Consider the following 27713-nt stretch of genomic DNA (forward strand, 5'->3'; position numbering starts at 1 on the left):
GAGGTCGTCCGTCTGGTGTTGGGGGTTTTGTGTGCAGGGTCCTGGCTCTCCCTGGGTGCCACGTCTGCCGCGTGCATCTGGCCACCTCCCCGTACGGCTCTCTGTACTCACCCTGCCTCTGTCTCCCCACCAGAACAACGCCTCCAAGCTCCTGCTGGCCATCATGGAGAGCCGGCATGACAGCGAGAACGCGGAGAGGATCCTCTACAACATGCGGCCCAAGGAGCTGGTGAGCAGGGCGGCGGCCCGCCGGGTCCCGTGGTCCCGGTTCCGTGGTGGCAGAGCAGGGGCTGCCTTCCTGGGGCTTCAGGAGCGGTGCCCGAGGGAGGTCAGGGGTAGGAAGAGGCGTCGACATCAGGTTCGGGCTCCTGGCTGGGCCACGGGGAAGTGCCACCTGGGAGCGGCACCCGACCTCACCCTGGTCACGATCACATGCGGACACCCCCTGCCATGCCCCCCACAGGCAGTGCAGGAGGGGTCGGGTCCTCGTCCCTGAAAGGGAGAAGATGGTATCACCCTGTGGGGACAGTCCCCGTCCAGCAGCCCCTCTGAATGGCGGCTCTCTCCTGCCACAACCGCCCTTGTCCTGTTTCCATCCCCAGAATTCACGGCTTTTCTCACTGCCAGAGGTCTGGGCAACAGAGCAGTATTCTGGGGGTGCCGGTGTTCTGTGTGCTCTGCCAAAGAAAACACAAGCTTGCTTTGTTCTGAGGGGCGATGGTCACGGGGGGCTGTGACTCCCAGGTCGGGAGGCGGCGCTGCCACCACTGGGGCCAGCCGCTCTCGGACGACGACGTGAGCTGGGGACGAGACTGGTGTTTGGACTCTCTTCCCACGCAGTGAACTGTGGCCGACAGATGTAAATGAGGGCACTGTGCTGCCCGTGCCCCGGCGCACACTCTGGCCCAGGCCGAAGTCCCTCTCGGGAGCCCTACAAATAAAGCTGCCGGCAAGCCCAGCTCTTTGATATCGGGGTCAGGCGCTTGTCCTCAGAGTTGATGTAACAGCTTATGTAACTGGGCGGGGGTGGGGAGGCGGGCACAAGGGCAGGACTGGTTGCTCCTGAGTGGGGGCACATGGCTTCAGAGCCTCCGTTCCAGCCCCCATGGACCAAGAACAGGCCCCATGCTGGTGGAGACCCTCACAGCCCAGGGCCCTGGGTGCCCTCGGGTGCCTGGGCCGCCCCGGTGGGTGAGGGATGCCAGTCCTGAGGCAGAGGTGGAGAGGTGTCAAAGGCAAACGCTCTGGAGCAGACCTGGTTCTGAGACCCCACGAGGCAGGGGTGCTCTGAGGTCTAGCACGTGTGCACGTGTGTGTGTGTGCACATGCATGTGTGTGTGTTTGTGTACTCACATGCACGTGTGTGTTCTGGCCCCCACATCCTCTGCACCCCCTGTTCAGTGGCTATTAGAGAGAACTGGTGGGAAGGCAAGGGTCCTATCTCCAAACCCGCTTCCAGGGCCTGGCCCGGTGTGAGCACTGGGCCCACTGCAGACTTGGCCTCGACCGTGAGAAGTAGTTTAGAGTCATGTTCTATGTCCATGCCAGAGGCTCACTGCCTCTGAGTCATCAGGGAAGACGGCTGAGGGCACCGTGTTCCTGTCCATCGATGACTGCGTCCCAAGTGACTTGTCCCCTTGATAGATACCACATGGGCCCTCCCTTGTCCTGGCCCGTGCTAGGCACCAGGCGGGGACTGAGGAGTGAGCAGACCCAGGCCTCCTGCTGGGCAGGGGGCAGGGGGAGGTGCGCTCTGGGAACAGGCTCCTGGGTCCAGGTCAGGCCTGTGTGGCCTTCAACTGCACCTGCCTCTCCGAGTCCATTTCCTTGTTCCGAGGGAACACGCGTCCTTGACACCCTCCCACATGGAAGTCTCCTGAAGGAATGTCGGGCTGCTGAGGACAGAGTGTGGCACATGCCAGGGGCTCGGTAGATGTCCCTTGTTGATGGTGGTCTTTTCACCTGGAATGGGCCCTGGAGGGTGGAAATCGGAGTCAGAGAAAAGAGTTTCCTCAGCTGCTCCTAAGCACAAGTGGGTTTCTTGTCTGTCTGTCTGTCCTGCAATGGCCCAGGCAGGCAGTGGGAGAGGCCTGGCTTCTAGCCTTCGTTGGTGTCCTGTTTTATTGTTTGGAGTCACTTTCGTGGCCATTGTCCACTTCAGAATCATAGGCGTGCATCAGCCAGGGACTGTCCCCTGGTCTAGGAGGGCACGCATCCACTCCTTGAGTCCGGGAGGCTGATGGGTGGCAACTGCCTGTGGCTGTGTCGGCGAGGGGGCTGAGGCTCTGCCCGCGCTGATGGGAAGCGGCTGGGCATGGCGAGCTCGTCAGCCCTGAAGGGGAGGCCCGTGAGCACGCTGGGGTGCTGGCCCATGCAAGTCCGCCCTGACCCCAGGGTGTGCGTGGCCCTCCCCGCAGGTGGAGGTGATCAAGAAAGCCTACATGCAGGGGGAGGTGGAGGTGGAGGACAGCGAGAGTGACGAGGAGGACGGCGGGAACGGCGAGGACGGGGCCGCCTCCCCCAGGAACGTGGGCCACAACATCTACATCCTCGCCCACCAGGTACCGCCCTCCCAGCCTGATGGACGCACCCCCACACGCTTCTCCTTTCCATCTGTGCCCAGGGCTGGTCAGTGTCCATGACGGGGCTGCCCCAGTAGCAGGGGCAGACTGGCTTGGGTGCCAAGCTCGGGGTGCTTCTGTGTTCCCACTCTGCTGGGGTCACGTCCCTGGAAATCCCCCACCCCCCAAAGTATCCACCCTGAGCAGCGGTGCCCGGGTGGCGGGGTGCGTCTGGAGCCTGTGGGGGGAGCCCTGGACGTGTCGACGAGTGAGGCTGACCCACCTGAAGAGGTCAGCCTCGCTGCCTGGCCTCCCACAGGTGGATGTCTGTGGGAACCGCCTTGTTGCTGTGATTGCCTTTGGAGGGCGTGGCAACCTTTGAACCCTGGCACCAAAAGGCCCTGTTGCATAACACTTGCCCCAAGTGACGGGGCTCTGAAGTCACTTCCTCTTACTGGAGGTCACTGTGCCTCTGCCAAAGGTGGGGGGCGGGGGCAGCCTGCAGCTCTGCCGTGGGCCATGCCTCCCGTCCCCTTCAGGTCCAGGAGTTAGATCCAAAATGACAGTGGAGTGGGCTGAGGTTACTGGGGCCCGGCCACCACACCTCGGCTGAAGGATAGCAGCCTCCTGCCCCTGGCACCTTCACTGGCCACCAAGAGGGCATCTGTCTGTGCCCACCGAATGGAGGCCCAGGGCTGCACGGACACCCTGTCTCCCTGTTTCCGGCTAACAGTGTCTGGGGCAGCACAGCCTCCCGTGGGTGTGAGCTCTCCGTGCTGCTCTGCAGGCTCCTGAAACACCTGCTGCGCAGAGCGCTCCATGCAGGAGGCAACAGGCCCCCACCCCCACCCCCCACAGCCCTCTCCGTCCCGGAGGGACCGGGGACACGCCCTGTTGCCCGGGACTCGGCCCTGACCAGTGTCCCGCGTTGCAGCTGGCGCGGCACAACAAGGAGCTGCAGAGCATGCTGAAGCCTGGCGGCCAGACGGACGGGGACGAGGCTCTGGAGTTCTACGCCAAGCACACGGCCCAGATCGAGGTAAAGTGCGGCTCGCTGGGCATAGCCTGCACAGCCAGGCGCGTCTGTCTGCACCCCACTGTGCGCCAGCCCCACACTCAGTGCTGAGTGTCCCGTGGGGTGCTGAGGCCGCCCCGACTCTTGCTGCAGGCCTCAAGAGCAGAGGGCCCTGACCAGGCCACGGGGACAGGAGGACGCAGTGTACGGTCCAGCAGAGGGACCCAGGGTAGAGTGTGGTCAGGAAGGTGGCCTGTGCTGAAGAAATGACACCCGAGCCCAGACCCGAAGGAAAGTGAGGCTGAGACAGGCAGGGACTAGAAAGAGGAGCTTTTCAGATGGGACGGGCCTTGGTGGCCGGGGGAGCCCCCACAGCGGGAAACACGAGGTGGGAAAGGAGCTGGAGTCAAGGGAGCTGGAGGGTCGGAAAGGAAGGATAGGAGCCAGCTCCCCCAGAGTCCTGCCAATGTCCCCGAGACGTGAGGACTCTTCCCTGGACAGCGCTACACAGAGGCGACGATGAGACCTGCCTTAGAGACACGCACTCCCCAAGCCTCCCCGACCCTCTGTGAGCTGAGCGGGCTCCGAGCCACCGCGCAGACAGGGAGGATCAGGAACACGAGCAAAGCAGTGTGTCACTTGGGCTATCAGAGGTGGGCCTGGAATTTTAACCCAGGCCTGGCCGCCCCCAGCGCGTTGGGTCCATGTCATGTCACTGAGAATCAGGGCAGTGGACCTCTGTCCCCAGGTTCTAGACAGGAAAGGTTGACGGGCCTTGCCAGTTAAGAGGTGTGGGCAAGGTCACCCTTCAGGGCGGGAGAAGGACTGGAGTGTGTTCTCCTGACTCCCATTTGCAGGTCTTCCCCGCCACCAAAAACGGTGTGGGGAGATGATAAGCTAAAACGGAAGGGCCAGGCTTGGCGTCCCTAGCTCTCAGTCCTGCCCTTGGCCAGCCCCCCACCTCCTCCACTTCCCGAGGACATTCTCTGCACCCAGAGACCACCGTAACCGGGGGGGGGCTTTCCTCGCAGACCCGGGGCTTGGCAGCCCTGGAGGTGGGACTCCGCTCTTGCCAGAAGGCCTCTTGTCTCCTGCCCGGAACCTCCTGACTCCAGAGGTGCTTCTGAGTTCACGGTCACCACTGTGAGGGAGGGGCTGGTCCAGAGCCCACCCAGCTGTGGCTGCAGGCAGGCGCTGGCCCCCAGCCCCACACCGCACCTCCAGGTCAGTGAGGGTGGCTCGGGGCCAGTCAGTGTGAGAGTGAAGCTCTCGTAGCCTGGTCAGCTGCGCCCAGGAACCGCTGGTCTAAACGCCTACAGAGCCATCCCCAGAGGCTGGGCAGCCAGTGCCATGGGAACCCGCCTCGCCTCTGAGCGTCCCCACGGCACCTTGACTGGCTGCAGCAGGAAGAGCAGGACCCAGATCTTCTCGTGCAGGGGATACCCGGGCCCCCCAACATCCCCAGGCTTCAAGGGGGACAAATGGAGACGGGCCATGCCGCATGGTGCTGTGCCCTGGCCCCCCTTTTGAAATCCCGCCCTGGGGACTGTGACTCGGCACAGCGTCTGGGAGTCGGAGCAGGCCTCACCGCGCTTCCTGCTCCCTGGGGACTGAGCCAGTCGGGGGGGCCGTGTGAGGTGTCCCCCTGGGGCCCAGCCGGGCCAGGGCAAGGAACAGTGAGGGCTGTCCCGGCGTTTACCGGGCTCACCGGTTCCTGCTTCATACGTTTCAAATGCTGTGACAGGTGAGAGGCAGGACGTCACTGCAGCTGGATAGTCCAGAGGTGGCTTGTGCAGTTCCCGTGTGGGGCAGACAAGCCAGTCATGCCGCCCGAGAAAGGATCCCAGGTGGGCGTGCGCCCTGGGCCAGCCTGGCACCGTGCCACCCGACAGCCACCAGCCGGGTGAAGCTGTCCAAGTTCAAACACAGGAAAACTGAACACTCGGCCCCACAGTTGCTTGAGCCCCACGTGCCAGTCACTGCCCAGGGGCCACATGAGACAGGGGTCCGTGCCTGTGGACAGGACAGACACACAGACACAGCCACGTCTCCACCACAGGTTCCTGTGGGGCAGCCCCAGCCGCAGTCTCAGTCACTCTGGTGGGTTAGTCACAGGGACCCAACGGCCAGGTCCAAGGTCAGGAAAAACGCCTGTGCAAAACCGGTTCACAGAGTCCACCAAGCACAGCCCAGTCCGTTGGTCATGCCCTCAGAGAAGCCCGGAGAAGGTCTGTGTCACACTCCGTCTTAGACACGGAGCCTGTGGCCAGGGCCCTGTGCGGAAGGGGCCGGAAGGTGAGGCACGTGTGCACCCCCCAGATTGTCCGGCTCGACCGAACCATGGAGCAGATCGTCTTCCCCGTGCCCAGCATCTGTGAGTTCCTGACGCAGGAGTCCAAGCTGCGCATCTACTACACCACAGAGCGGGACGAGCAGGGCAGCAAGATCAACGACTTCTTCCTGCGCTCCGAGGACCTCTTCAACGAGATGAACTGGCAGAAGAAGCTCCGAGGTGGGTCTGCAGCGCCGGCGCAGCCCCGAGGGGCCCCCGGGCCGGGGCGGGCGGTGGGGGCCGGGGTCTCCAAGTGGGAGCGGAGCTGGAGTGACACAGACACTGCCCACCTCTGGGCGCCAGGCAGTCCCAGCTGCTGGCAGACCCCCTCCCTGAAACAGAAGCTCTTCCGAAACAAAGACTAAATGAGGGACCAGCTACACGTAGTATCCATCCACCCATCCATCCGTCAGGTGGTCTTCATCCCCCACTTTTAGGGCCTTCCTGAGCAGGTCCCCGAACTGCGGGCTCTGGTCTCCGTGGCCAGGCACAGACACGCCCAGGCCAAAGGCCAGAGTGGTTTGGGGTTTTCTCCTGCAAGGGTTAGAAGGTGCAAAAAGTAGGCTTTCCAGAAGCCCCTTCCTCGTTCTGCTGACGTGCACACAGTCACAACACACACATACAACACACACACACTCACAGTGCCCATGCATGCTTGCTCTCCTACACTAACAGTGCATGTGCATACTTACACACACACAACATGTACACACCCTAACACAACTACAGTGCACACACACGTGTGTGCCCTCAGACACAATGCACACACGCCCTCCCTGATAGGTCCTGAGGACCCCCACCCCCCAGGGAAGTGGAAACCGCAGGCGGATGGAGGCCGAGTCACACATGCCCACCCTGGCTGTCAGCGGCTCTCCCTCCTGTCCTCATGTCCCTGCCCCTCTCCTGCCAGAACAGCCAGGGGACCCTCCTCACCTTTACGTCCTTCGTGGCATCCCATCTGCTAAGGTCCTTGTGCCGCTCGGGTGACCTTCCTGCAGGTTCCAGTGGTTAGGGTGTGGCCACATCGTCGGGGCCCTTACTCTGCCCACCACAGAATGCGCACGTTCCACTCCACGGCTGCGTCGTCGGTCACCCCAAAGCTCAGTGCCCCAAACAGTTAACACTTACACCTCCCAGTGCCGCAGGGCCAGGAGTCAGGGCCTCGCAGCAGCCAGGGCCCCACCCTCCACGGTGAGCCTGGACTGGGAGGACCACTGCTCTGCCCACTCACGTGGCTGTGGGCATGCGGTCCTCCACGGGGCCACTTGAGTCCCCTCACAGCGTGGCAACAGTGTCCTCCAAGGAAATGACTGGTGAAGGGGGCTGCAGGGGACCAGCGCCAGGCTGGGGTGCTAGGCAGAGTACATGGGGGAGGGGCACGGTGGGGTTGGGAAAGGCAGGCGAGGACAAGCTTCCCTGAGGGGGACAGCGGGGGAGGGCAGGGCACGTGCCGGCTGCTCTCCGAGGGCCTCCCTGCCCCGGGTGGACGCCCCACGGATTTGGAGGACTGGGTGTCCGCTCGCGGTCAAAGTGTCATTACCACTCAAGACGTGTGAACTGTGTGCCTATCACGGCGGATCTAAGCAGCCCACGGCGGCTCCCCAATGTCTGCCAGCGAGAGCTCCCCCGAAGGTGGCGCTGGTCCCCCAATCATCTCTGAGCTTTGCCGTCTCCTTTTCCTCTTTCAACGTCTTCCCTCAAGCTTCCCACGCGTGCCCGCTGTGAGGGGGAGAGCGCGGCTCCCCGCTCAGCCACGCCTGCCATCGTTCCCTTCTCTCTGGCGCCCTCCGTTCGCAGCAGGAAGCTGTGTGGAAGCAGCAGCTGCGCCGACTCTGCCGCCTGTCCCCCTCCACCAGTGCCCGCGCTTGTCAAAGGCTCATTGAACTCTCGGGTCTCTCTGGGCGCCTCCTCTGGTCCCAGAGCCCTGGGGGGAACTAAGGACTCGGTGTGAACTCTGGACACCCTCAGATTTCACACCCGAGGGCACTGACCGGAGCAGGCAGGGTTTCCCATGCTCCCCCTTTTCTCCTCCTCTTCCTTGTCCCCAAAGACACCCCCTGTCCCAGTAAGTTCTCCGAGCAGAAATAAGCCAGTCTGATGGCCTGGGGAGCCTGTGAGTCACCTTCAAACTCACGGTGGTTCTCACTGTTGTAGTGGCAACGGGAACAAAGGTGCCCTGTCTGGCCAAGTGGGGGTGGTGGCAGGCAGGGCTCGGACTCCGCCCGGAAGGCAGTCCGGGGACCCTCACGTGGCCCTTCCTGTCCCCCCAGCCCAGCCCGTCCTGTACTGGTGTGCCCGCAACATGTCCTTCTGGAGTAGCATCTCCTTCAACCTGGCCGTCCTGATGAACCTGCTCGTGGCCTTCTTCTACCCGTTCGGCGGAGTCCGTGGAGGTACCTGTCCTCGGTTCCAGGGTGGGGGGGGGCCGCCGGCAGCGCCGTGGCTGTGACCCCGGGACCCACTCAGACCCACTCAGATGAGTTGGTAGCTTTCCCCACAGGCTTGGCCTTCCGTCGAGCTTAAAATAATACATACTTTCTGTCCATATTTACTGACCCAGAAAGGAAGGGGCTGCGGTTGAGAGACCCAGAAGAAATCTTAGCCGCCTTCCTGTCCTCACTGGGCAAGTGCCGCAGAGACGCAGGGACACTGGCCAGAGGCGCACAGCCGAGGGCGGGGCAGAGCTGGCCGTGCGTGTGCTCCGATGCTCAGACCAGACCAGGCAGTTTTCCCACACCCAGCTTCTGGGGTTGATCACAGAGCAAAGAGTCTGTAAGAAATCTCTGGAATTTTCTTGTGTGGGGGACTCGAATGACAGGGCACGGTGCCTCTGAGGACGCTCAGTCTTAGCTACACGCCGTTGCTCACACAGCTGACACGTGGGTTCCGAGGGCGGCAGCGCCTCAGGGTGGCCCACAGTCTCCTCTCTGACGCCCACGGTTGCCTCTGGGGGGAACCCACTGTTCAGCTCAGAGTTTCATCAGAGCTTCCTGGCAGAGCAGCTCACACACCTGTGTGACAGCCACCGGGAGCCACCTCAGGTGGAACGTGCAAGAAAAGGCCCCACGTGAGACTCACCTGGTTCTCAGCAGGAAGGTGCCCAGCTGAGCGGCGGGGCCCGGTGGTGCGGGTGCGTCCACACACTGAAGCGCGTGCCCACGTAGCCGCAGAACATTTTAGGGCTGATTGGAGAGTGGGGACGGGTCAGGTGATGCTCGCGCCTCTCACTGACCCAGGTGCGGAGCTAACTTGGCCCTTGGCCTTCGGTTACATGGAAAGCTCTGTTCGAGTGATTATTTCCCCCCCAAAAGCACCATGTAAACCCAGGTCCAGAGGAACATTCCTTTTTAAACGCCATGTCAGGAATCCTCAGTGCCGTGGCCGCAGCGCTCAGCGGGCCCTCGGGGCTGCCAGGCTTTCTCCGAGGGGACGTCTGACTGCCCAGTTCACTGCAGTCAGCAGGGGCAAGAGGGACCCTGGTGGGAGGGGACAGAACACAGGCCTCCGCCCACCCTGGGGCGTCGTCGGGGGCCTCCCAGTGCCGCCTTCAGCCATGACTTGGATGCGTTGGCATTTACCCCATCTTTTTCAGATATACACAGTGTGGCACAAGTAACACCCCTTCTTGTTGCATGAAAACCTTTTTTTTTTTTTAAAGATTTTATTTATTTATTTATTTTTAGAGGGGAAGGAGAGAGGGAGAGAAACATCAATGTATGGTTGCCTTTTGTGCGTCCCCTGCTGGTGGTTAGCCTGCAAGGAACTGGCCTGCAACCCAGGCATGTGCCCTGACTGGGAATCGAACCGCGATCCTCTGGTTCGCAGGCCCGCGCTCAATCCACTGAGCTATGCCAGCCAGGGCCTGCATGAAAACCTTTTATTACAAAATCATAAGCATGTCATTCTGTCACAATACCACACTCAAGCACTCTGTGACATTTTAGGCAAGCAGTTCAAACTGCTGTCCATCTCGTGCGGGACACTCACCTGCCCCACCAGCCGCGCTCTGGCCTTACTTCTGCCGGGCCCTGTGCTGAGAGCGGCTCTTCCTGTCCATCTGGCCGTTTCTTCCCTGCTCCCGGGCAGCGCTGGGGCTCGTGTCTGGGGACAGGTTTTTAGCTCCTCCCCACCATGGTGACAGGCCTGATCCAGGGGACACCTGCACTGAGAGGGCCTGGACGTGGTGCCCAGACCTGACCCTGCTGCCCCTCCGCCCTCGTGAGACCCACTCGGTGCAGTGAGGGACGGTGGAAGGTCCCTCCCGCCCTGCGGCAGTGGCCCACCTGGGATGCGTACTCTGGCTGCTCTCTAGGAGGCCAGCCTTCCGGTCTGGACGGCGAAGGCCTTAGAAGTCCGTGCCGGGAGCTGCCCGGGGAGCATGGTCAGGCCTCCTGGGAGAGAAGGGGCTAAGCTGACCGAAGGACGCCCTCGCCGTTGTGGCGCAGTGACCGAGGTCGTCTCCAACTCAGCAGCTCCCTCCCAGGGGGTCGGTTTGTTCCTCCTATGGGGTGTCGTGGGGGCTCTTCTGTACGCGCCCCAGACCGCCGTCGGGAGCGGGGTCGTGTTGGCCCTGCCCCCACACAGGGCCTGGGTGCCAACTTGGAAGTATCTCTTTGGGTGCAGTGTGCATTTTTGTGGAACCCTAAAACCGAGGTTTCCAACGTGCCCCCTCTGAACATGTGCCACGACCTCGTTCTGGGTGCCAGTCACACCCTGGGACTTGCCGGGCCACACCAGTGGCCTTGAAAGCCCCTTTCAGAGGTGTCGGTGTCCTGCCCCCTTTATTTCTGAGCCGATGGGTCAGGCCGCCCCCCAGAGCGCCACCCAGTTCACTCTTGTGTGTATCCAGCTGCCTCAGTGGTGTTTTTCTGTGGGAGGGTTTTGCCGCACCGGTTTTGAACGCCGCTCCTGCAGGGAAGGCGGGCAGCGGGTTTATCTACAGGCCCCTCCAGACTTTGGGTGTGTGCATCGATCGCACTGGTCACATTGATTGTATTAGGCTCCTAAGAGGCTGTTTAAGTTGGTGATTAAGCCCTGGCTGGTGTGGCTCAGTGGATTGATTGTCAGTCTGGGAACCAAAGGGTCACAGGTTCAATTCCCAGTCAGGGCACATGCTGGGTTGCAGGCCAGGTCCCCAGTAGGGGACGTGTGAGAGGCAACCATACATCGATGTTTCTTTCTCTTTCTCTTTCTCCCTCCCTTGCTCCCTCTCTCAAAATAAATAAATAAAAACCTTCTTTAAAAAAGACCATGATTAAGCATTTGAGAAAGTGAAAGGCATGGGATGGAGAGAAAGTATTTACGAAACAAGTGTCTGAGGAGAGGCGCACACCCAGACCACAGAGGGGACTCTTACAACTCAGTAGTGAGATCAGTAGTGAGCAGGCTGTCCAGTTAAAGTAATGAGCAAAGGATTTGATCAGAAGCTTCACAAAAGACTTACAGTCGGCCAGCACACCCGTGACAAGATTGTCAATGTCACTCGTTATCAGGGAGGCGCCGGCGCACACCACGGCAACGCACCAACCCGCTCGCTCGCAGGGCGACCGTTGGAGAGACTGGCAACACCAAGTCCTGGTGAGGCCGGGGAAGTGGGCGGAGCCCCACTCGTTGCCGATGAGGGCGGCAGTCACCGCGGGGGACGGGATGGTTCCGTGTCCCATAAAACTGGCCGTGCGCTTAGGATTCAAAACGCAGCTTCCACGTCGATGCCAAGAGAGAGGAAACATGTCCACGCCGAGGTCGGCGCTTGCGTGCTCCCCGCTGCTTTTTGTTACGACTCCAAGTTGGAAGCAAGCCAAACGTCCCTCCGTTCCTTGCTGAGCGGATAAATAAATGCGGATTAAACGTCCTGTTGAATAGCTCTCAGCAACAGAAAGAACAAAACGTTCACACACACAATAACCTGAAGGGATCTTAAAGAATCACTTAGAGTCGGGATTCAGAGAGACTGCCCACTGATTACTTTTTCCATTTTTGTGGGATTCTGGACGCCTCACAGCCACTGCGACAGGAAGCGGTCAGCGGCTGCCTGGTCGGGGGTGGAATGGGGCGAGTCGCCAGCTGAGGGGGCACCAGGAGGCCTTTTCAGTGACAGAAGCATTCTGTGTCCTGCTTGTGTGGGGGGTCCGTGACCATAGAAACTGCCCAGATTCATCGAATTGCACCCAGATGGACGGATTTTGTTTTTGATTGTTCTTCCGCGGTGGTTAAGGGCCGCAGACTTCCAAGGCTGTGTCGCCGCAGGCGAGATCTGCCACCCAAGACTCGCTTTCTCCGGAGCAACGGTTTTCGGCCTTTTCCATCTTGTGGCCCATAAGATAACGACTGTGATTCTGTGGCGGGCAAAAACTGTAAGATGTTGCCAATACAAAAAAAATAGAAGTCTGACTCATGCACATTGTGTTGGCTGATGTCCTTTTTGTCCTTGGCCACCTAAGGGAAAAAGAGGTCAGTGACCCCGATTCAACAGTCGGGTGTTGCATGGTTTACAAATTCTGGTGGCCCACCAGTTGAAAATCTCTGTCCTTGAGTAAAATGGCAATAATCAGACCAACTGCACAGGGGCCCAGGGGGTCAGACAGGGGTCATCTACACCAAGGGCCTACACGCCACTGCGCCATTGCCTCGAGCGTAGGAGGGATGCCAGGGCCTCAGTGCCAGCTTCCTGGTGTCTGCAGGGCTGCCCCTCTTGGTGCCCATTTCTGGTCAGGGCCCCACCACCACCACCACCCCCCGGCGGCCGAGGCCGGGGAGGGGGAGTGGCTGGGCTTGGGGTGCTGGGTGCAGGGAGACAGTGGGTGCCGCGGGCGAGCCTCCCCAGACCAGCAGCAGCAGGCTCAGGAGGAGCTGTCACCTGCGGTTGGGCGTTGGGGGGAGAGAGACACTCCTTTATGTAAGTGGCCTTAATCACCGCACGCTGCTTGTTTACATCCGAAGGAGACTCGAGAAGTGACGGCATCTGAAATAGGGGTGGTTTTTAATGAGCGTTTTACAGAACTGTATTTTTAGCCGCATCAGCTCATGTTATATAACCGAGCCGTCCCGCGGGGCACCCTAAATAGAACTTGCCACAGCGAGAGATGGCAAAACGGGGGACGGCTCTCACTGCGAGGGCACCCTGACTGTGGGATGGTGCAGGCCGCGCGGAAGTTGCCCCCCCCAGCCCCCCACCCCCGCAGGAACTTGGTCCAGGCAGGGGCCTCTCCTTTCACTCCCTCCATAGACGTCAGAAGTTCAGGCTCCGTGCTCCTTCCCTGAGAGTGAAGTGGGGCTCACGTCTGAGTTTCCATGTGATGGGTGCCGGGTATCTCGGGTGAGCAGGAGACAGGGAGGACTAAAGGAAGGAGCCCTGGGCCTGTAAGGGAACAGGAAGGCTTCCTGGAAGAGGAGGCAGCCGAGCTCACACTGAAGGTGACCAGGAAAGGGGGACAGGTGTGTGCAGGTCTGCGGACGAGCACACGGTGGTAGCCGGTTATGTCCGGGGCAGAGAACTGGGGACCAATGAGTCCAGAGAAGTGATTGAGGAAAATGCGATTAAGGCTCTGGGGGTCTAGTCTGTCCTCTGGGCGCCCCGGGAGCTCCGCCCCATAGCACCACCTTGTCTCTGCAGGGACCCTGGAGCCACACTGGTCAGGGCTGCTGTGGACGGCCCTGCTCGTCTCCCTGGCCATCGTCATCGCGCTGCCCAAGCCCCACGGCATCCGGGCCTTCATCGCATCCACGATCCTCCGGCTGATCTTCTCCGTCGGGCTGCAGCCCACGCTGTTCCTCCTGGGAGCCTTCAATGTAAGCGTGCCACCTCCGAGCCGGTGGGGGTGGGGTGCCTTCCCCTCTGGCCCCCAGAACCTTGGCCTGTGCTTGCAGCAGAGTCCTCTTTGGGTCACCTGTTAGAAGAGCAAAGCAGTCGGAACCGCGGGCGGGTCCGGCAGGGCACTGTTCAGGGGCATGGCCGGCCTCATCCTCACTGTACAGCCCTCAGAAGTGTGGTGGGCGGCTGGGGTGTAAATCAGTTTTGCCAGGCTGGGCACAGGTTTGCTGGGACCAGAGAGTCTGGCCAGCAGGCGTAGTGACCAAGGAGGAGCACAGCACCCGTTCTGTGAGGCCACACAGAACAGGAGAGCCGAGAGGAAGGTCCACACACAGGGGGAGCGAGCATGGGAGGGACTTGGCGATTTCAGAGTCCGGGGGGGCGATGGGAATCACTGTTTCAGTGCAGTTGAAGGACAGGAGCCAAATGCATGGTGGGAGAATCCTCAGGGAGTGGAGGCGGCCGATGCGAGATAGGAGCCATACTGCGGAGGCTTCGGGCAAGAGGCAGGCCGCTCGGCCTGTGAGGCCCTGCCTTCTAGAGGTTTCCGCCCTGAGCATGCCTGGACGCTGGGACCACTTATGGAACCGGGAGGAATGTTGCAACGCGAGCTCGGTTCAGTGCAACAGTGAATGTCCCCAGAGGGTGTTCAGATGGCAAAGGCGATTAGGACCCTGGGGGAGAAAAGCCCCCTTCAGCTGACAAGCTCGGGTGGGAGGTTGCGTCCTAAGGAGCGGAAGGGCGTGGGGACACGCAGGACCTGGTCTGCACAGCGACCCGGCATGTGACCTTCCTCCCCGTCAGCATTCCCGTGGCCTGTTCCCAGTGACCCCTCTTAGGAGGAGGGGTCCGTGCCCCTGCAGGCAGGCTTTTCCAGCCGAGTTCCTCAGACTGCCGCGTGCCAGCGTGGGTCACGTGTCCTGCAGAGAGGTCAGGGGTGTGGCTGTGTTTCCTGGACTGATCTGCCCACGCTGCTTCTGACGTGTCTCTTGGAGCCAGTGCTGTGGGTGCTGCAGGCTGGGACAGTGTCTTCCCGGCAGCGGGGAGTGACTCGGGTGGCTTCGCGCAGAGAAGCGGCAAGTGGGAAGGAGCACTCCTAAGAGAATTCCTCAGGGGAGGCATGGTGCGTGGATTCAGTGGCCAGGGCTGGAGGCGGGGGACTGTGGGGCTCTGGGAGCCCTTTAGACGAGGTGTGACAAGGTGACAAGCCTGCGGAAGGTGCGAGTGTCAGAGCGCAAAGGCGATGGTGATGCGTGTCCGGCGTGCGGGCCGGGCCTCACTCCCGAGGCCGTGTGGGGCCCGGCTGGGTCCCCTCCTCTGGGTGCAAGAGGTGCCACTGCCTTGACCGCAGGCTGAAAGGGGCACCTGCGAGTCTCGATCTCCGTCACAGGTGACTGGGGGAGAAATACGCCGGCAGGAACAAAGTCACAGAAAGACTTCATTTTCAGGGTAGAAACACGCTTAGGTTGGTTTGGGGGGCCAGAGGTGACAAGACAGGCTCTTGTGTTGGCTGTGGCCTTTGGAAGTGCATGAGCAGAATGACAAGGACATGTCAGTGCTGGAGGAGGAGATTTCGGTGTCACCAGCAGTGAGACAGAGCTACTGTCCGGAGACCCAGGGCCGAGAGTCAGAGCTGGGACCTGCCAGGCAGGGCCCCTGGGAAGGGGGGACAGACGGAGTCGGGAATAGGCTGGAGCTGCTGCTGGGGACAGGGTGACCACCAGGACACGAGTGCCCGAGGCGAGGGGTTTGGGGGGGTAGCGGCTGCTCTGTGCCGGAGGCAGCAGGCGCCGGCACGTCTGTGGTCCCCTGCGGTCAGCCAGAGCGTGGCCTTTTCGCACTTTTCCCTGAAACTGCATCAGCACGGTTCCTCCGGAGCCAGCAGCACCCCCGCCTGTGGGGGACACTACCCAAGTGAGTGTCGGAGGGGACACTGTTGGCAGACTGGACACGCCCCTGTCGGCACGAGCGGGGCGTGCCCTGCAAGCTTGGCTTCCTCGCAGCTCTGACAGCGAGAGCCGCTCGCTTACTCGGCCCCAGGTCAGCCAGCAGCTGTCTGTCTGCAGCACCCCAGGGCCCGGTGGCTGGGGTGGCCCGGGGAATCACGCCGAGGGCCGCCCAAGTCCTTCCTCTCTGGCGTTTTCCCAGGTCCAGGGGACTATCAGCACATTGCTGGAGACGGACTTGGAGGGTTTCTGCCCAAGGTGGGACCGTGTCACACAGTAACCAGCCTTCAGCAGCTGGTGTCAGAGCCTGATCCACCCGGTTTAAGCAAAGGAGAAAAGATTGGTTCAAGTGACCGAGAGTTGAGAGCCTGGCCTCAGGTGTCTCTGTGGACGGAGGCCCGGGCAGCAGCAGGGCCAGCTCTCTGGGTCGGTGTCGGTGGTTCCGAGGGAGGCTCCGGGCTGGGCCAGACAGGCTCGTGTTCTCTCAGGGTCAAGGTCAGAGGAAGGAACAGAGTTGTGTCTTGCTGCAGTCCGAGGAAAGACCTCAGTGGGTTTCATCTGGTCCCGTCCCTGGACCACTCCTCCCTGCCAGCAGGTGCGAAACTCTGATTGGCCAGGATGGAGCCCCCCCGACCCCCCAAACCTCGAGGACAGACAGAGGGAAAGGAGGAGTCGTTCCCGGGAGAGGAGGTGGGGAAGAGAACTCGCACTGAAGTCCCTTCCTTTTTTCCCCCAAGGAAGTTCTCCTTTTCCCGTGAAATTAGGGGCCGTGGGAGGGCGGCAGGACTGCCTGCCGCTCGTCAAGTTTCAGCCCCCAAGTCGGGCCCCCAGTGAAGCAGAGCCTCGGCACCCGCGCTCAGCCACGGGTGGGGATCGTGGGGGAGGGGCGGGGGGCAGGTGGCTGCTATGTTTGAATCACCCAGGAAGGTTGGAAATGATTCACGTCTTGTTCTGAACCCCGTAATTTCAGCGTGTGCCGATGTTGTGTTTGTCGTGCACACGTGGCACATGAAGCCATTAGACTACCACGTGCCTCGTCACCTGCCTAAAAAGCAAAGGAACAAAATGACTTGGGTCCGCACGAGGTTCATGGCGGGGTCCAGGGGCCCTCGGCACGGAATGGAGGGCGCCACCACTGGCCGGCATCTGCGGGAGACGCCCTATGTGTGCCCAGAGGGGCGGGACTGTGGCACAGGCATCCTGATGTGGCCGTCCCTCTTGTCCCCAGGTCTGCAACAAAATCATCTTCCTCATGAGCTTCGTGGGCAACTGCGGCACCTTCACCCGGGGCTGCCGGGCCATGGTCCTGGACGTGGAGTTCCTCTACCACCTGCTGTACTTGCTGATCTGCGCCATGGGGCTGCTGGTGCACGAGTTCTTCTACAGCCTGCTGGTGAGCGGGCGGGAGCGGGGCGGCGGGGGCGGGCCGTGTCCCTCCCCTGACGGGACGCCCCCCCCCCCGTCTGCGGGGCCCAGGGGACGCTGCCCAGGGTGCAGGCCAGCTGCCGGGAGCCTGGCAACTGCGGCCACGCGGCACGGAAGCAGATGAGACCTTTGACTCCTCCGAGCAGGCGTCGCCCACGGTCCAGGCCAGGACGTGTGTGTGCCCTCCCTTTTCCTCACTTCTTACGCGTGGCCAGTGCTCGCCAAGGGGCCATTTTCCAGAGGATCACGCGTTACAGCTCCCAGTGAAAGCACGCAGGGACAGGAGCAGGAGCGGTGGCCACAGCCCCGGGGTGCAGACCAAGAGCCGACAGGCATGCGAGCCAGGAGACCTCCCGGGGGAGGTGCCGCCGTTCTGCCCGAGCCGCGGGGTCTCCTGTGTTGGTCTGCCACATGAGCCCCCAGCCATCCTCCTCCCGAGCAGGCCTCTGGGTCCCGCCCTGAGTGTGTTGACCTCTCCTGTCACTCGAGGGGACCCGTCTCCTTGCACACCCATCAAATGACAGAGGGCGCGGCCCTGACCTGTCTGCCAGCTGGGCTGTCTGTGAGGGGCGGGAAGCAGGATAGTGTCTGTGGGGACAAAATGTCGACTCTGGACGGGGCACTTACACACGCAAGAGGCAGGGAAACTTTTCTGGAAGGTGCTCCCCACGCGGTCGTGGGGCTGTTACCTCTCTGTTCTGTGCCTCAGTCTCCCCAGCTATGAAGTGAGGAATGCAGCGCGTCTCCCTGGCAGGGCTGTGGTGGGCGTGGCGTGTGACGGTGCGCATCGGGGCCTGAGAAGTCCCTGCCGAGCCTGCGTGCCGCACAGCCAAGTGGGCCGTCTTTGTCATTGTGTGTGCCCTCCCCCTCCCCCACCCACACCCACGACAGTCACCGTCCCGGTCAGCGGGTGCGCTCCCTCCTCAGCCCTGGCCGAGGGTCCTTCACCTCATTTCACGCAGCTCTGGCTAGAATGCAAGGGTTTGGGCAGAGGGGTCTCCGGATACCGGAGCTGACCTCTCTGGACACTGGGTGTCCGAAGTCCTCGGGGGCTCTGTGCACATCATTCTGTGTCCTCTGTCCTGCAGCCCTGTCCCTGGGTGGGGTTCCAGCTGGCAAGTCAGAGGCAGCTCTGTCCGCAGTCCAGCCAAGTACCTGGCAGGAGCCAAAGCCCAGTGGACACAGACTGTCCCATCCCTGCAGAGGGGCTTTGGGCACCAGGGGGCCCCCACAGGTGATGCCGTCTCCTCCCAGGGAAGCTTGGCTTGTCCTGCGGTCTGTGTCCAGCCAGCTTCCTTTTCTGTCCACGGCGCCTGTCCTTCCTGGGGCCCTTTGCAGTGCCAGCGCCAGGTGTGGGGGACATCGCCGGGAGACCAGCCAGCACTGTCTCTGCCCTCATGGGCCCTGCCGTCCTGTCACTGAGGGACCGCCCGGTGCTCACTGTTCACCAGGAGCTCCTTGGAAAACCCTCTCCCCTGTTGCCTTGGAGGCAGGTGACATCTGTGCAGCATGGGTGGTGACCCTGGGGCACAGCCCCGGCTGTCCTCCCCCGCCCTGGCATTCCCCGCCGCAGCCCTCAGGCCCAGCCATCGCCAGGGAGCCGCTTGCCCTCGGAGAAGCGCATTAGAACAAAGTCAAACCCGAATGGGGCCGGCGCCTCTCGGTAGCGCCCGGGGCCTTCTCCGCTGTCTGGGTCTCGCTAGTCTGAGATTCCAGGTGCTGCATTGCCCTCGAAGGCAAGTGCAGCATTGATGGGTCTGTTGAGAACCACCGACAAAACACTGAAACCATTCAGATTGTCAGATTGTCCCGCAAACGAGGAAAGTCTGAGGCGGCGACTGGAGCAAGCCCTCCAGGGCAAACCCGCACAGCTTGGGGTGTGGAGGCCCGGCGCCAGCAGCCCGAGGGAGAGGGAGAGGCCAGAGGCCCGGGAAGGCCTGGTTGAGCCTGCTCTCCAGCCTGCACTCACCTGGCGTCCTTAGAGACACGGTGGTAGCCTGGGGCGAGAGGGGACAGCACTTACAGGCAGCGGGGGAGGAGTCCAGACGGACAGGAAACCCAGGAAAGTGTCCATCCTGAACGCAAAGCCAGGACACAGTCGGTGAGACCTGTGACCCATGCTGCACCCACAAGGTCACGAGCAGGGTCGCGCCTGGTATCGAGAGTGTGGCAGAAAGGGGTGCCCGCCCGTGTCCGGCAGCAGTGGAGGGGTACACGGGACACCCTTCTGGAAAGTGGCGGGACAGTATCTGTTTCCACCGCAGCGACGGAGCCCGCGACTGCACTCCTGGAAATGCACCGGGAGCTCATCGGGAAGGGGGTGCGGGGCAAGCAGAGAGGTGGTCAGCCACCACTGCTGCTAGTGATGCACAGCTCAAAACGCTCGACTGTCCAGGAAAAGCAGCCCTGGTTTTTCGCATGCAGTTCACATGTCCGCACAGGCCATCGCGCCGAGGCTCAGGATTGCCCGTGTGTGCTGGCGTGAGAGTTTTATAAATACACACGTGCGTGTGTGACTTTCTTCCAAGCCCAGTCAGGCTGAAGGGAAATAACTTTTGGTAGATGTCTGCACACAGCGGGGTCACTGGCGATTTTTGTTCTTCTCTGTGCTTTTCTGCGATTTCAAGGTTGTGTCCACGGGACGCGTATGATTGTGTAATTAGGAGAACGCTTTTCCTCCATGGGCCATGCGTGTCTGTCGCGTTAACGACAGGAAGTGTGATCAGAGGACAGAACAGCCGTCCCTCACTTACGTGGCTTGGGGGCTGCACGCTCTCTACATTCCCGGCCACGGAAAGCGAGTCCTTTGTTGTCCGGAGTCGCCCTCCCCTGCCGGGTTGATATTTAACCTGCGTCTCCCTGAGCCTCTCGTGCTCTTGGAGGGGCTCCGGCTCTCCCTCGCTCCCTCCGTTTCCTGCCTCACTGAGCCCTTCCCTCCAGTCTTGGGGCTCCGGTGCCTCACAGAGGCAGAGGGCTGAGAGGCCAGACAACGTGCTCGGATGGAAAATCCTACATTGGAGGTGACCGGGCCGTCACTAGGTCGGCCCACGACCACACCGAGGCGACACTACCATTTAGAGAGGCGGCCTGCGGGGTCCACGGACCTCCTACCACGAAGGAAAAGCAGGGGTGGGGTCCAGACCCTCATCCTGGCTCGCTCGGCTCTGCCTAAAGCCACAGAGGGGCAGGTGGCGGCACAGAGGCAGGTCCAAACGAGGCCCCCGCTCTAAGAACCGCACCCTCCTCTGGCCCCTCACCACCGCCCCACCAGCCAGGGGTCAGAGAGTTCGTGGAAGCAGGCCTTCTGTCCCGCTGCCGGAAGGATCTACGGTGATCCTCCGTGTCTCGTGAAGCCACCGCCTTGCACAGAGCAGGCCCCCAGGCAGAGGGCAAGGCCAGGTGTGAGCACCCTGTGACCTGGGGGCAGCTGTCCCCACGAGCGCATGGGAAGGTTTAGGTTTTCTGGAGTCCCTGCCACGAACTATCTATGTGGCCTGGTGTCTTTGTCAGGATGTCAGTGATAATGACCATTTATTGTGCACTTGCTCAGCACCGAAGCGTGGCTGCGTGCTAGGTGCTGCCGTGTATCGTTTATTGGCCTCCACAGTAACTCGCCACCCTGCCTTCTGCAGACGGGGGTGCTGGGGCTCAGAGGGCACAGGCCCTGGCGGCAGCAGGTACTGGGGCTGGGGCGGGAGCCTCTCTCTAGAGTCCTTGCCCCCTGCCCTGCCCCTCCCACCGGGGACGCGGAGGACAGGGCATCCCGGCCCGGCCTGCAGAGCAGCCCAGGGCTGTCCAGTAAATACTCCCCAGTGAACGCAGGCCGGGGCCTCCTCCCTCCCCCTCATTCCCCAGACTCACGGGGACTGCGCTGGGCCCTCCCTGTGTCCAGGCCTCCAAACCGAGTGCGCGCCCCCAAAGCGGCTCCCGGGTCCCTTGCTCCCTGGTTGCTTGTCCTCACTCTCACCACCACGTTTTTCGCTGTGAAGCCAGGCACAAGTGACGTGGCTGGGTGTGGGGCGGTGCTTCCGAGTTCCGGTGCTGGCGACGGGGCATCGGTGCACCTGAGGGGCCGCTCCGGGTTGCCACATCACCGTCTTGTGTTTGCTTTGGAAGCTTTTCGATCTGGTGTACAGAGAAGAGACTCTGCTGAACGTCATCAAGAGCGTCACCCGCAACGGCCGGTCCATCATCTTGACAGCGGTGCTGGCCCTGATCCTGGTGTACCTGTTCTCCATCGTGGGCTACCTCTTCTTCAAGGACGACTTCATCCTGGAGGTCGACCGGCTGCCCAATGAGACCGCTCTGCCAGGTGGGTCGGGCCTCTCCTGCTGGGAGGCGGCTTCCGGAAGGGAGCTGAAGGGGACACTGACGGGAGTGGTGCGGGTGGACCCCAGAGGGTGGGCTTGGCAGACTTGGTTCTTGTCCTCGAGGATGGTGTGGTGCTGGGTTGGCCAAAAAGTCGGTGCGGTGGTTTTCTGTAAAACAAGACACATTTTTTTCATTTTCACCAATAACTATTTTTTTTAAGATTTTATTTATTTATCCTTAGAGGGGAAGGGAAGGAGAGAGGAAGAGAAATATCAATGTATGGTTGCCTCTCGTTAGTTCCTGCTGGGAACTGGCCTGCAACCCAGGCATGTGCCCTGACTGGGAATCGAACTGCGATCCTGTGGTTCGCAGGCCCTCGCTCAACCCACTGAGCTACACCAGCCAGGGCCTCACCAATAACTATTAATTCAGATATTTGGAGAATGTCGGCGATCTCCCCTGTGGTACAATATCGATTGTTCTCAATTCATGTCTCAATTTGATCGCTGTCAATTTCAGCTGGTCTGCCTGACCATGGAGCATCGTCCAGAGAGAAATCTGTAGCACGAGACTTCACAAACCACTTTTTTTAAAAATATTATTTATTTATTTATTTATTTTGAGAGAGAGAGGGTAGGGGAAGGAGAAAGTGGTAGAGAAACATCAATGTGTGGTTGCCTCTCACATATCCCCCCCCCAATGGGGACCCGGCCCACAACCCAGGCATGTGCCCTGACTTGGGAATCGAACCGGCGACCCTTTGCTTCACAGGCCCGCACTCAATCCACTGAGCCACACTAGCCAGGGCCACAAACCACTTTTGACACGTTCAGTCACAGCACCTTCTCCACACACCACACCAATCTTTCATTGGGTAGCAGTTTTGCATTTTACCCTCCTCAAAATAATAGAGCATAATATGCTGAAAGTGTTGCTCATGTTCTTCCATCTTCAATATTAAAATGACTACACACAAATTCACCAGTTTTGACAGGTTTTTTGTTCACACCGACACAACAGCTGTCACGACACAGTCTAACAAAATTGTTTCAAATGAAAGTAAACATGACTAGGCGACATGAGAGCCGTATGGGAAAGCGAACAGACTTCTTGGCCAACCCGCTACATTAGACGCTGGGTGTGAGCGTCCAGCTCCTGCATGGAATTTGTACTCTGTGGTCGTGTTTTAAAATACTGCAACTTTCTCGTGAACCAGTCTGACTGCATATATATTGAAACCATGGGCGTCAGCATCCCTTTGGCTTAGGAAATCTGCGTCTAGGGATTTCCCCCGGAAGGAAAGCCCGCCGACTGCACGCAGGGGCAGACGCAGATGGAAAGGTCTCCCCGCCGAGGAAAACTGGGCGCGTCCAAAGGCCGTGTGTGTTTCCTTAGTGAAGGGCCACCCTGGGGCCTTGCCGGCGGGAGGCACCCTCCCAGACCTGCACAGAGCAGCACCCACAGATGTGGTGGGACACTGCAGAACAGCTGCAGGGGGGTCGTGTTTTGTTCTGTTTTCTAAATTAAAAAGTTGACATCCCTTAATATATGGGAGAATACGCCTCCAGCTGCCAGCAGTGGCCTGTGCTGGGCTTGCCTGCTCTGTGAACAGACTTCTGCACAGCGAGACCTGTTCCTGGTACTTACACAGAGGAGGTTTCCAGTTCTGCGAACGAAAAAGAATGACCACCCCCTTGAGTGGAGCCCAAGGGCTCTTCTCCCTCAGTCACGACACTCGACACAACTAAATGAAGTGTTGCTGGTTTTTCATCAGGCAGCCAGGCAGCTGTGCCCAAGGAATGGGCTGGAATGGTTGTGACCAAGCCCGGTGGCCTTTGCCGCCTCCACGTTGACACGAAATGGTGTTTACCGCAACCACCGCAGTCTGGACCACGCCAGCTCACCCTGCCTGGCTCCTGCGGGTCCCTGCCGGCGGTTCTGGTGCAGGCCGGCATGAGCCGGGCAGGTGTCTGCGTGCCGGGCCGTGTCTGCCAGTTTCTGTGTCTTTGAGGGCCAGGTCCCTAGTTTGCCTCCAGGAACTGACCCCCCGGCCCCTCTCCCATCCTGATCACCGGACGCAAGTGTGAATCGCATCTCTACTTGGACTTTACGTGCAGGATGGCAGGGCAACCCCCTGCTACGAGGCTGGGCCTCACAAAATGTCCTTCTCCCCGCAGAGGGCCCCGAGAGCTTGGCGAGCGAGCTCCTGTACTCCGACGTGTGTCGGGTGGGGACCGAGGAGAACTGCTCTTCCGCCGCTCCCCAAGAAGGTAGGACCACGCGGCCGTGACATGGGAGCCCAACGATGCGGAGTCTGCTGTCCACCAGCGAGGCCAGGGCAGAGGGCGAGGGCTGGGGGAGCAGAGGGAGCGGAGGGAAAAGAAGTCCCTGCGGGAAGGGAAGACGGGCTGCCTTGACTCAGCCAGTCCTTCCCGAGGGCCCACTGCTTGCCAGGGCCCGGGCGGCCCTCTGAGACGGTGGTAGCTTGGGGGAGGCAGGTAGGCGGGCATCACCGATAGTTGCTGAGTGCCGGGAACAAGGACAGAAGACACGCGACAGACACCGGCCTAGCAGTGCGGGAGGAGCGTCCCCAAGGAAGCAGCAGCTAAGCCAGCACAGCCCAGCGGTGGGAGCAGGCGTGGGGGCAGGGGACAGGCAACACGGGGGCAGAAACAGCCTGCGTGGAGGTAGGCTGCAGCAGGTCTTGGAGGTCTGGGTTCCGAGGAAGAACAGCAGCAAGAAGCAAGGCCTGAGAGGCCGACAGAGGGGCAGATCCTGAAAGGTCTCACATGTCTGCATGAAGGAGGCTAACTTTCACCCAGAGGATGGCCGGAGGCCGTGGAAGGGCAGTGCGCACGTGAGATTTAGGGAGGCCACGCTCCCTGCAGCTGGGGAAAGGTGGCGAGGCGCGGGAGGAAGGGAACCAGGGAGACTGGGCAGCCCCCCAAAGTCAAGTGTTCTGCCCAGAAAACCTGTGTGCCGTGTGCTGCAGGGCTTAGCCCTCACAACGCCCCCACTGAGGAGCCCGGTCTGGTGGCCTTACCCTCAGCAGGGAAGGAGGGGCCCGAGGCTGAGAGCATTAGCAGCTTCTCTGAGGCCGGACGTCTGTTCGAAGCTGGGGCCAGAGTGTAAAATCTGGAAAGGACAGGGTGTGCGGCAGACTTAATGGTGGGAGGGGCCGCTCGGACGTGGCTCCAGAAATGAGCAGGGCATGGAGTCAGAGATGGAGTCGCCCCAGACGACTTGGGCTTTTCAAAAGGTTTGACGTCTGAGGTCCCCGTCTTGCGCTCTCTCGCCCCTGCCCTGCGACGGGCGCCCACAGAGCCGCTGCCGGCTGACGAGACAGAGCCCGACCAGGAGCACACGTGCGAGACGCTGCTGATGTGCATTGTCACCGTGCTGAGCCACGGGCTGCGGAGCGGGGGCGGCGTGGGCGACGTGCTCAGGAAGCCGTCCAAAGAGGTGGCTGCGGCCCCGGGGAGGGCAGGAGGGCTGCTGGGCAGTGGGCAGGGGCGCAGGCAGAGGCCACACGGGCAGCCCGGGAAGCTCCCTGGGCTCCTTCCCTCTCTGCTGGCCATGCAAGGGGTCAGGTCCCCCAGTTACACCTCAGTGACCATTTCCCAGGGCAGAGTCTGGCCCACCCGATGGGCTTCCACACCCCTTAGCTCCCAGGAGGCTCCCCACCCACATGGACGGGCCCCCCCAAGTACGTGGGGTTCACAGTTGGAGGCCAGGTGCGGAAGGAGACACAACAGTAGCCTGTTTTGAGTTCTTCCCAGAAGGGCCGATGGGTGATGGCGGGTGTTGGGGTTTCCCCCCCCCACGTGCCAAAATGGACGTCTGCCTTGGATGCAAGAGACCCTCCCCGCCGCCCTGACCCACAGACCAGGGGTGGGAGGTGAGGGTGGCGGGCAGCCCTGCTGACCGAGACACCCCCGTTCCAGGAGCCCCTCTTTGCTGCGAGGGTCATCTATGACCTGCTGTTCTTCTTCATGGTCATCATCATTGTCCTGAACCTCATCTTCGGGGTCATCATCGACACCTTCGCGGACCTGAGGAGCGAGAAGCAGAAGAAGGAGGAGATCTTAAAGACCACGTGCTTCATCTGCGGTGAGTGCCTGAGGGCTCGCGTGGGATCCCCAGCCTGGAATGGGCCCGGGCAGCGGGGGCCGGTGTGCGGTGGGGGTGGGGCCTTGGGGAGCAGGCGTGTGAACACACATCACTCGAAATGAATGCACCTCGGGGTCTTTTCGTCATTGAGGCACCTGAGTGTCCCTTGCCCGAAGTGACTAGAACGGAGCCCTTCCACCCAGCCCCAGCCTCACTGCTGACGGTGCGGGTATCAGGCGTCACTGGCAAAGAGTCCCCTTGGCCCAGGCCTGTGGGGGAGTTCGGAGTTGGGCTCTGCGTGAACTTCGGCTCCTGACCAGCCTGCCAACTGGCGCCAGTCACTTTCCTTCTCTGAACTGTGTTCCCATCTGGGACGCGGGCACGAAGATGTGAACTTATCTGCCTGGCAGTGCATTGGGAGATTGGGACTGTGCACCCTCCTAGGCCAGGCCCCGCACAGAGCAGGTGACAGCAGTGAGCGTCCCCGAGGGAGAGGTGCACGGGCTCCGGGAAAGCCATCTTCGCCACGTCGGGCCCGGCGTGTGCGTGTGAGCTGCTCCTGCTGGAAGCTGGGAGCAGAGGAGCCGCCCCAGCGCCACTCACGACATGCGGGCTGAGTCAATGCCTCTTCCACCGGCCCGCACGCTCAAAAGTGAGCGTTTCCCGTTGAAAAACCTGAACCGTTTTGCTCCCTTTAAAATCTTCCAAGCATTTTGTTTGACGTAAGTTCCCAAGTTACAGGAAAATCACAAGACTGGTACAAAGAATTCATAGACGGTTCCCCCAAATACCACTGTTTGACCTCATTCGCGATATTCTGCCTCTCACACACGGTTTTTCCGAAGAGCCGGAGCGAGCCTGGCACAGCTCCCCTTTGTCCCTGAATGTTGCACTGCGTCCCAGACATAAGAACCTCCTCTCACATTCCTCACCCCCCATCCAGCCATCAGAACGGGACTATGAGCCCAGATACAGTCCTGTCACCTACAGACCGAATTCCGACCTCGCCCTTCACCCCATCGAGGCCTTCACCGCGAGTGAGCGTCCCCAGGCCATGTGCTGCGCCCAGTGGCCCCGCCTCTGTGGCCTGTGCTGATGTTTCCCAAGAATGTAGGTCGGTTGTCTTGTAGACTGTCCCCCATCAGGGTGTCTGACGTGTCCCCTTGCTGAGACTGGGACTCTGCACTTCTACGGGCCTTTGCAAAGGTGTGTCTCCTCGGGCATCACACCGGGGGCACAGGGGCCAGATCCTAACTGGGCGCGTCGACGCAGCTCCCGTGGTCAGGCGTGGTGCAGTCAGGCGTGGCATGGTCAGGTGTGGCTGAGGTTTTTTCCCGGCTGCAGAGTTGCTTTTTCCCTCTGTAGTTATGAGCCACATTATGGGGAGATACTTTGAGACAGTGCAACTGTCTTACTCCTCAGAGGAGACAGGAACCCCCAGCTGTAGCACCCAGGGCTGACCCTGTCCCAGTCTGCCATCACAGTTGTCCCCGAAGGATGAGTCCTTATTCTGTTGTTCTTGTACATTTCTCTGGCTTTTTATTGTAAACAGTGACTCTGTCTTGCTCTCACCTGTGCACGCCTGTGCTTTGGCATCTGTGACCACACGGGTCCCTGGTTCCTCTGTGACACGGTGGGTTCTAGTCCTTCTGCCACCACCTGTGTGATGCTCAGACTGCGCAGCTTTCTGCACCACCAGCCCCTGCAGGCTGGCACTGGGTTGTGATGTCACTGTCATCTTGGGTGCACCTCCTCCCTTTTTTGTCACCGTGAGAGAGGCGACAATCCAGGGTCAAGCTCCTCTGTGCCTTGCAGACCCTGCCTGCTGCCAGCCGGGCGGGCCAGGGAGCCCTGGGCCCCTCCACTGCAGGACGGCGTGTGGCAACCAAACTCTGGGGGCAAGGCTTGCTCGTTCCCCTGGGCTTATGGGGGCGTCAGTGTAGAGGGTCCATGTGCATGTGTGTGTGAGTACACGTGCACACACAAGTCTGTATCCGTGTCTCTGTGTGAACGGACGGGCTCCCACTGGAACCTCCCACTCCAGCGTCATGGGCTTTGCTCTGTCCTGCCCCCTTTTCATGCCAGTGCCCCTCCCCAGCCATGGGGACTCTGGCTCTGTGACCCACCTCACATTCTCCTATTTCCCTGTCAGTCCAAGACACCACAGAAGCTGGTTTCAGAACTGCTCGCCGAGACCTCTGCA

The 27713-nt window shown here is 60.9% G+C and overlaps 1 protein-coding gene across 6 annotated transcripts in view; it reads left to right on the forward strand.

Moving 5' to 3' along the window:
* The window catches only part of ITPR1 (inositol 1,4,5-trisphosphate receptor type 1), a 222065-nt gene that overhangs the window by 178984 nt on the left and 15368 nt on the right, over window positions 1–27713 (forward strand). For all 6 annotated transcript variants that reach the window (XM_037049555.1, XM_037049550.1, XM_037049551.1 and 3 more), the window contains 11 exons: window positions 134–229; window positions 2418–2561; window positions 3496–3600; window positions 5896–6088; window positions 8179–8301; window positions 13521–13696; window positions 16893–17057; window positions 21206–21401; window positions 23578–23670; window positions 24723–24862; window positions 25345–25510. In XM_037049555.1, coding sequence (XP_036905450.1) covers window positions 134–229; window positions 2418–2561; window positions 3496–3600; window positions 5896–6088; window positions 8179–8301; window positions 13521–13696; window positions 16893–17057; window positions 21206–21401; window positions 23578–23670; window positions 24723–24862; window positions 25345–25510 — 1597 coding nt within the window. The remainder of the gene's footprint in view (window positions 1–133; window positions 230–2417; window positions 2562–3495; window positions 3601–5895; window positions 6089–8178; window positions 8302–13520; window positions 13697–16892; window positions 17058–21205; window positions 21402–23577; window positions 23671–24722; window positions 24863–25344; window positions 25511–27713) is intronic.

This window comes from Sturnira hondurensis, unplaced genomic scaffold, assembly GCF_014824575.4.
Source record: "Sturnira hondurensis isolate 20B ecotype Veracruz unplaced genomic scaffold, ASM1482457v3 Scaffold0006496, whole genome shotgun sequence".
Lineage (NCBI taxonomy): Eukaryota > Metazoa > Chordata > Mammalia > Chiroptera > Phyllostomidae > Sturnira > Sturnira hondurensis.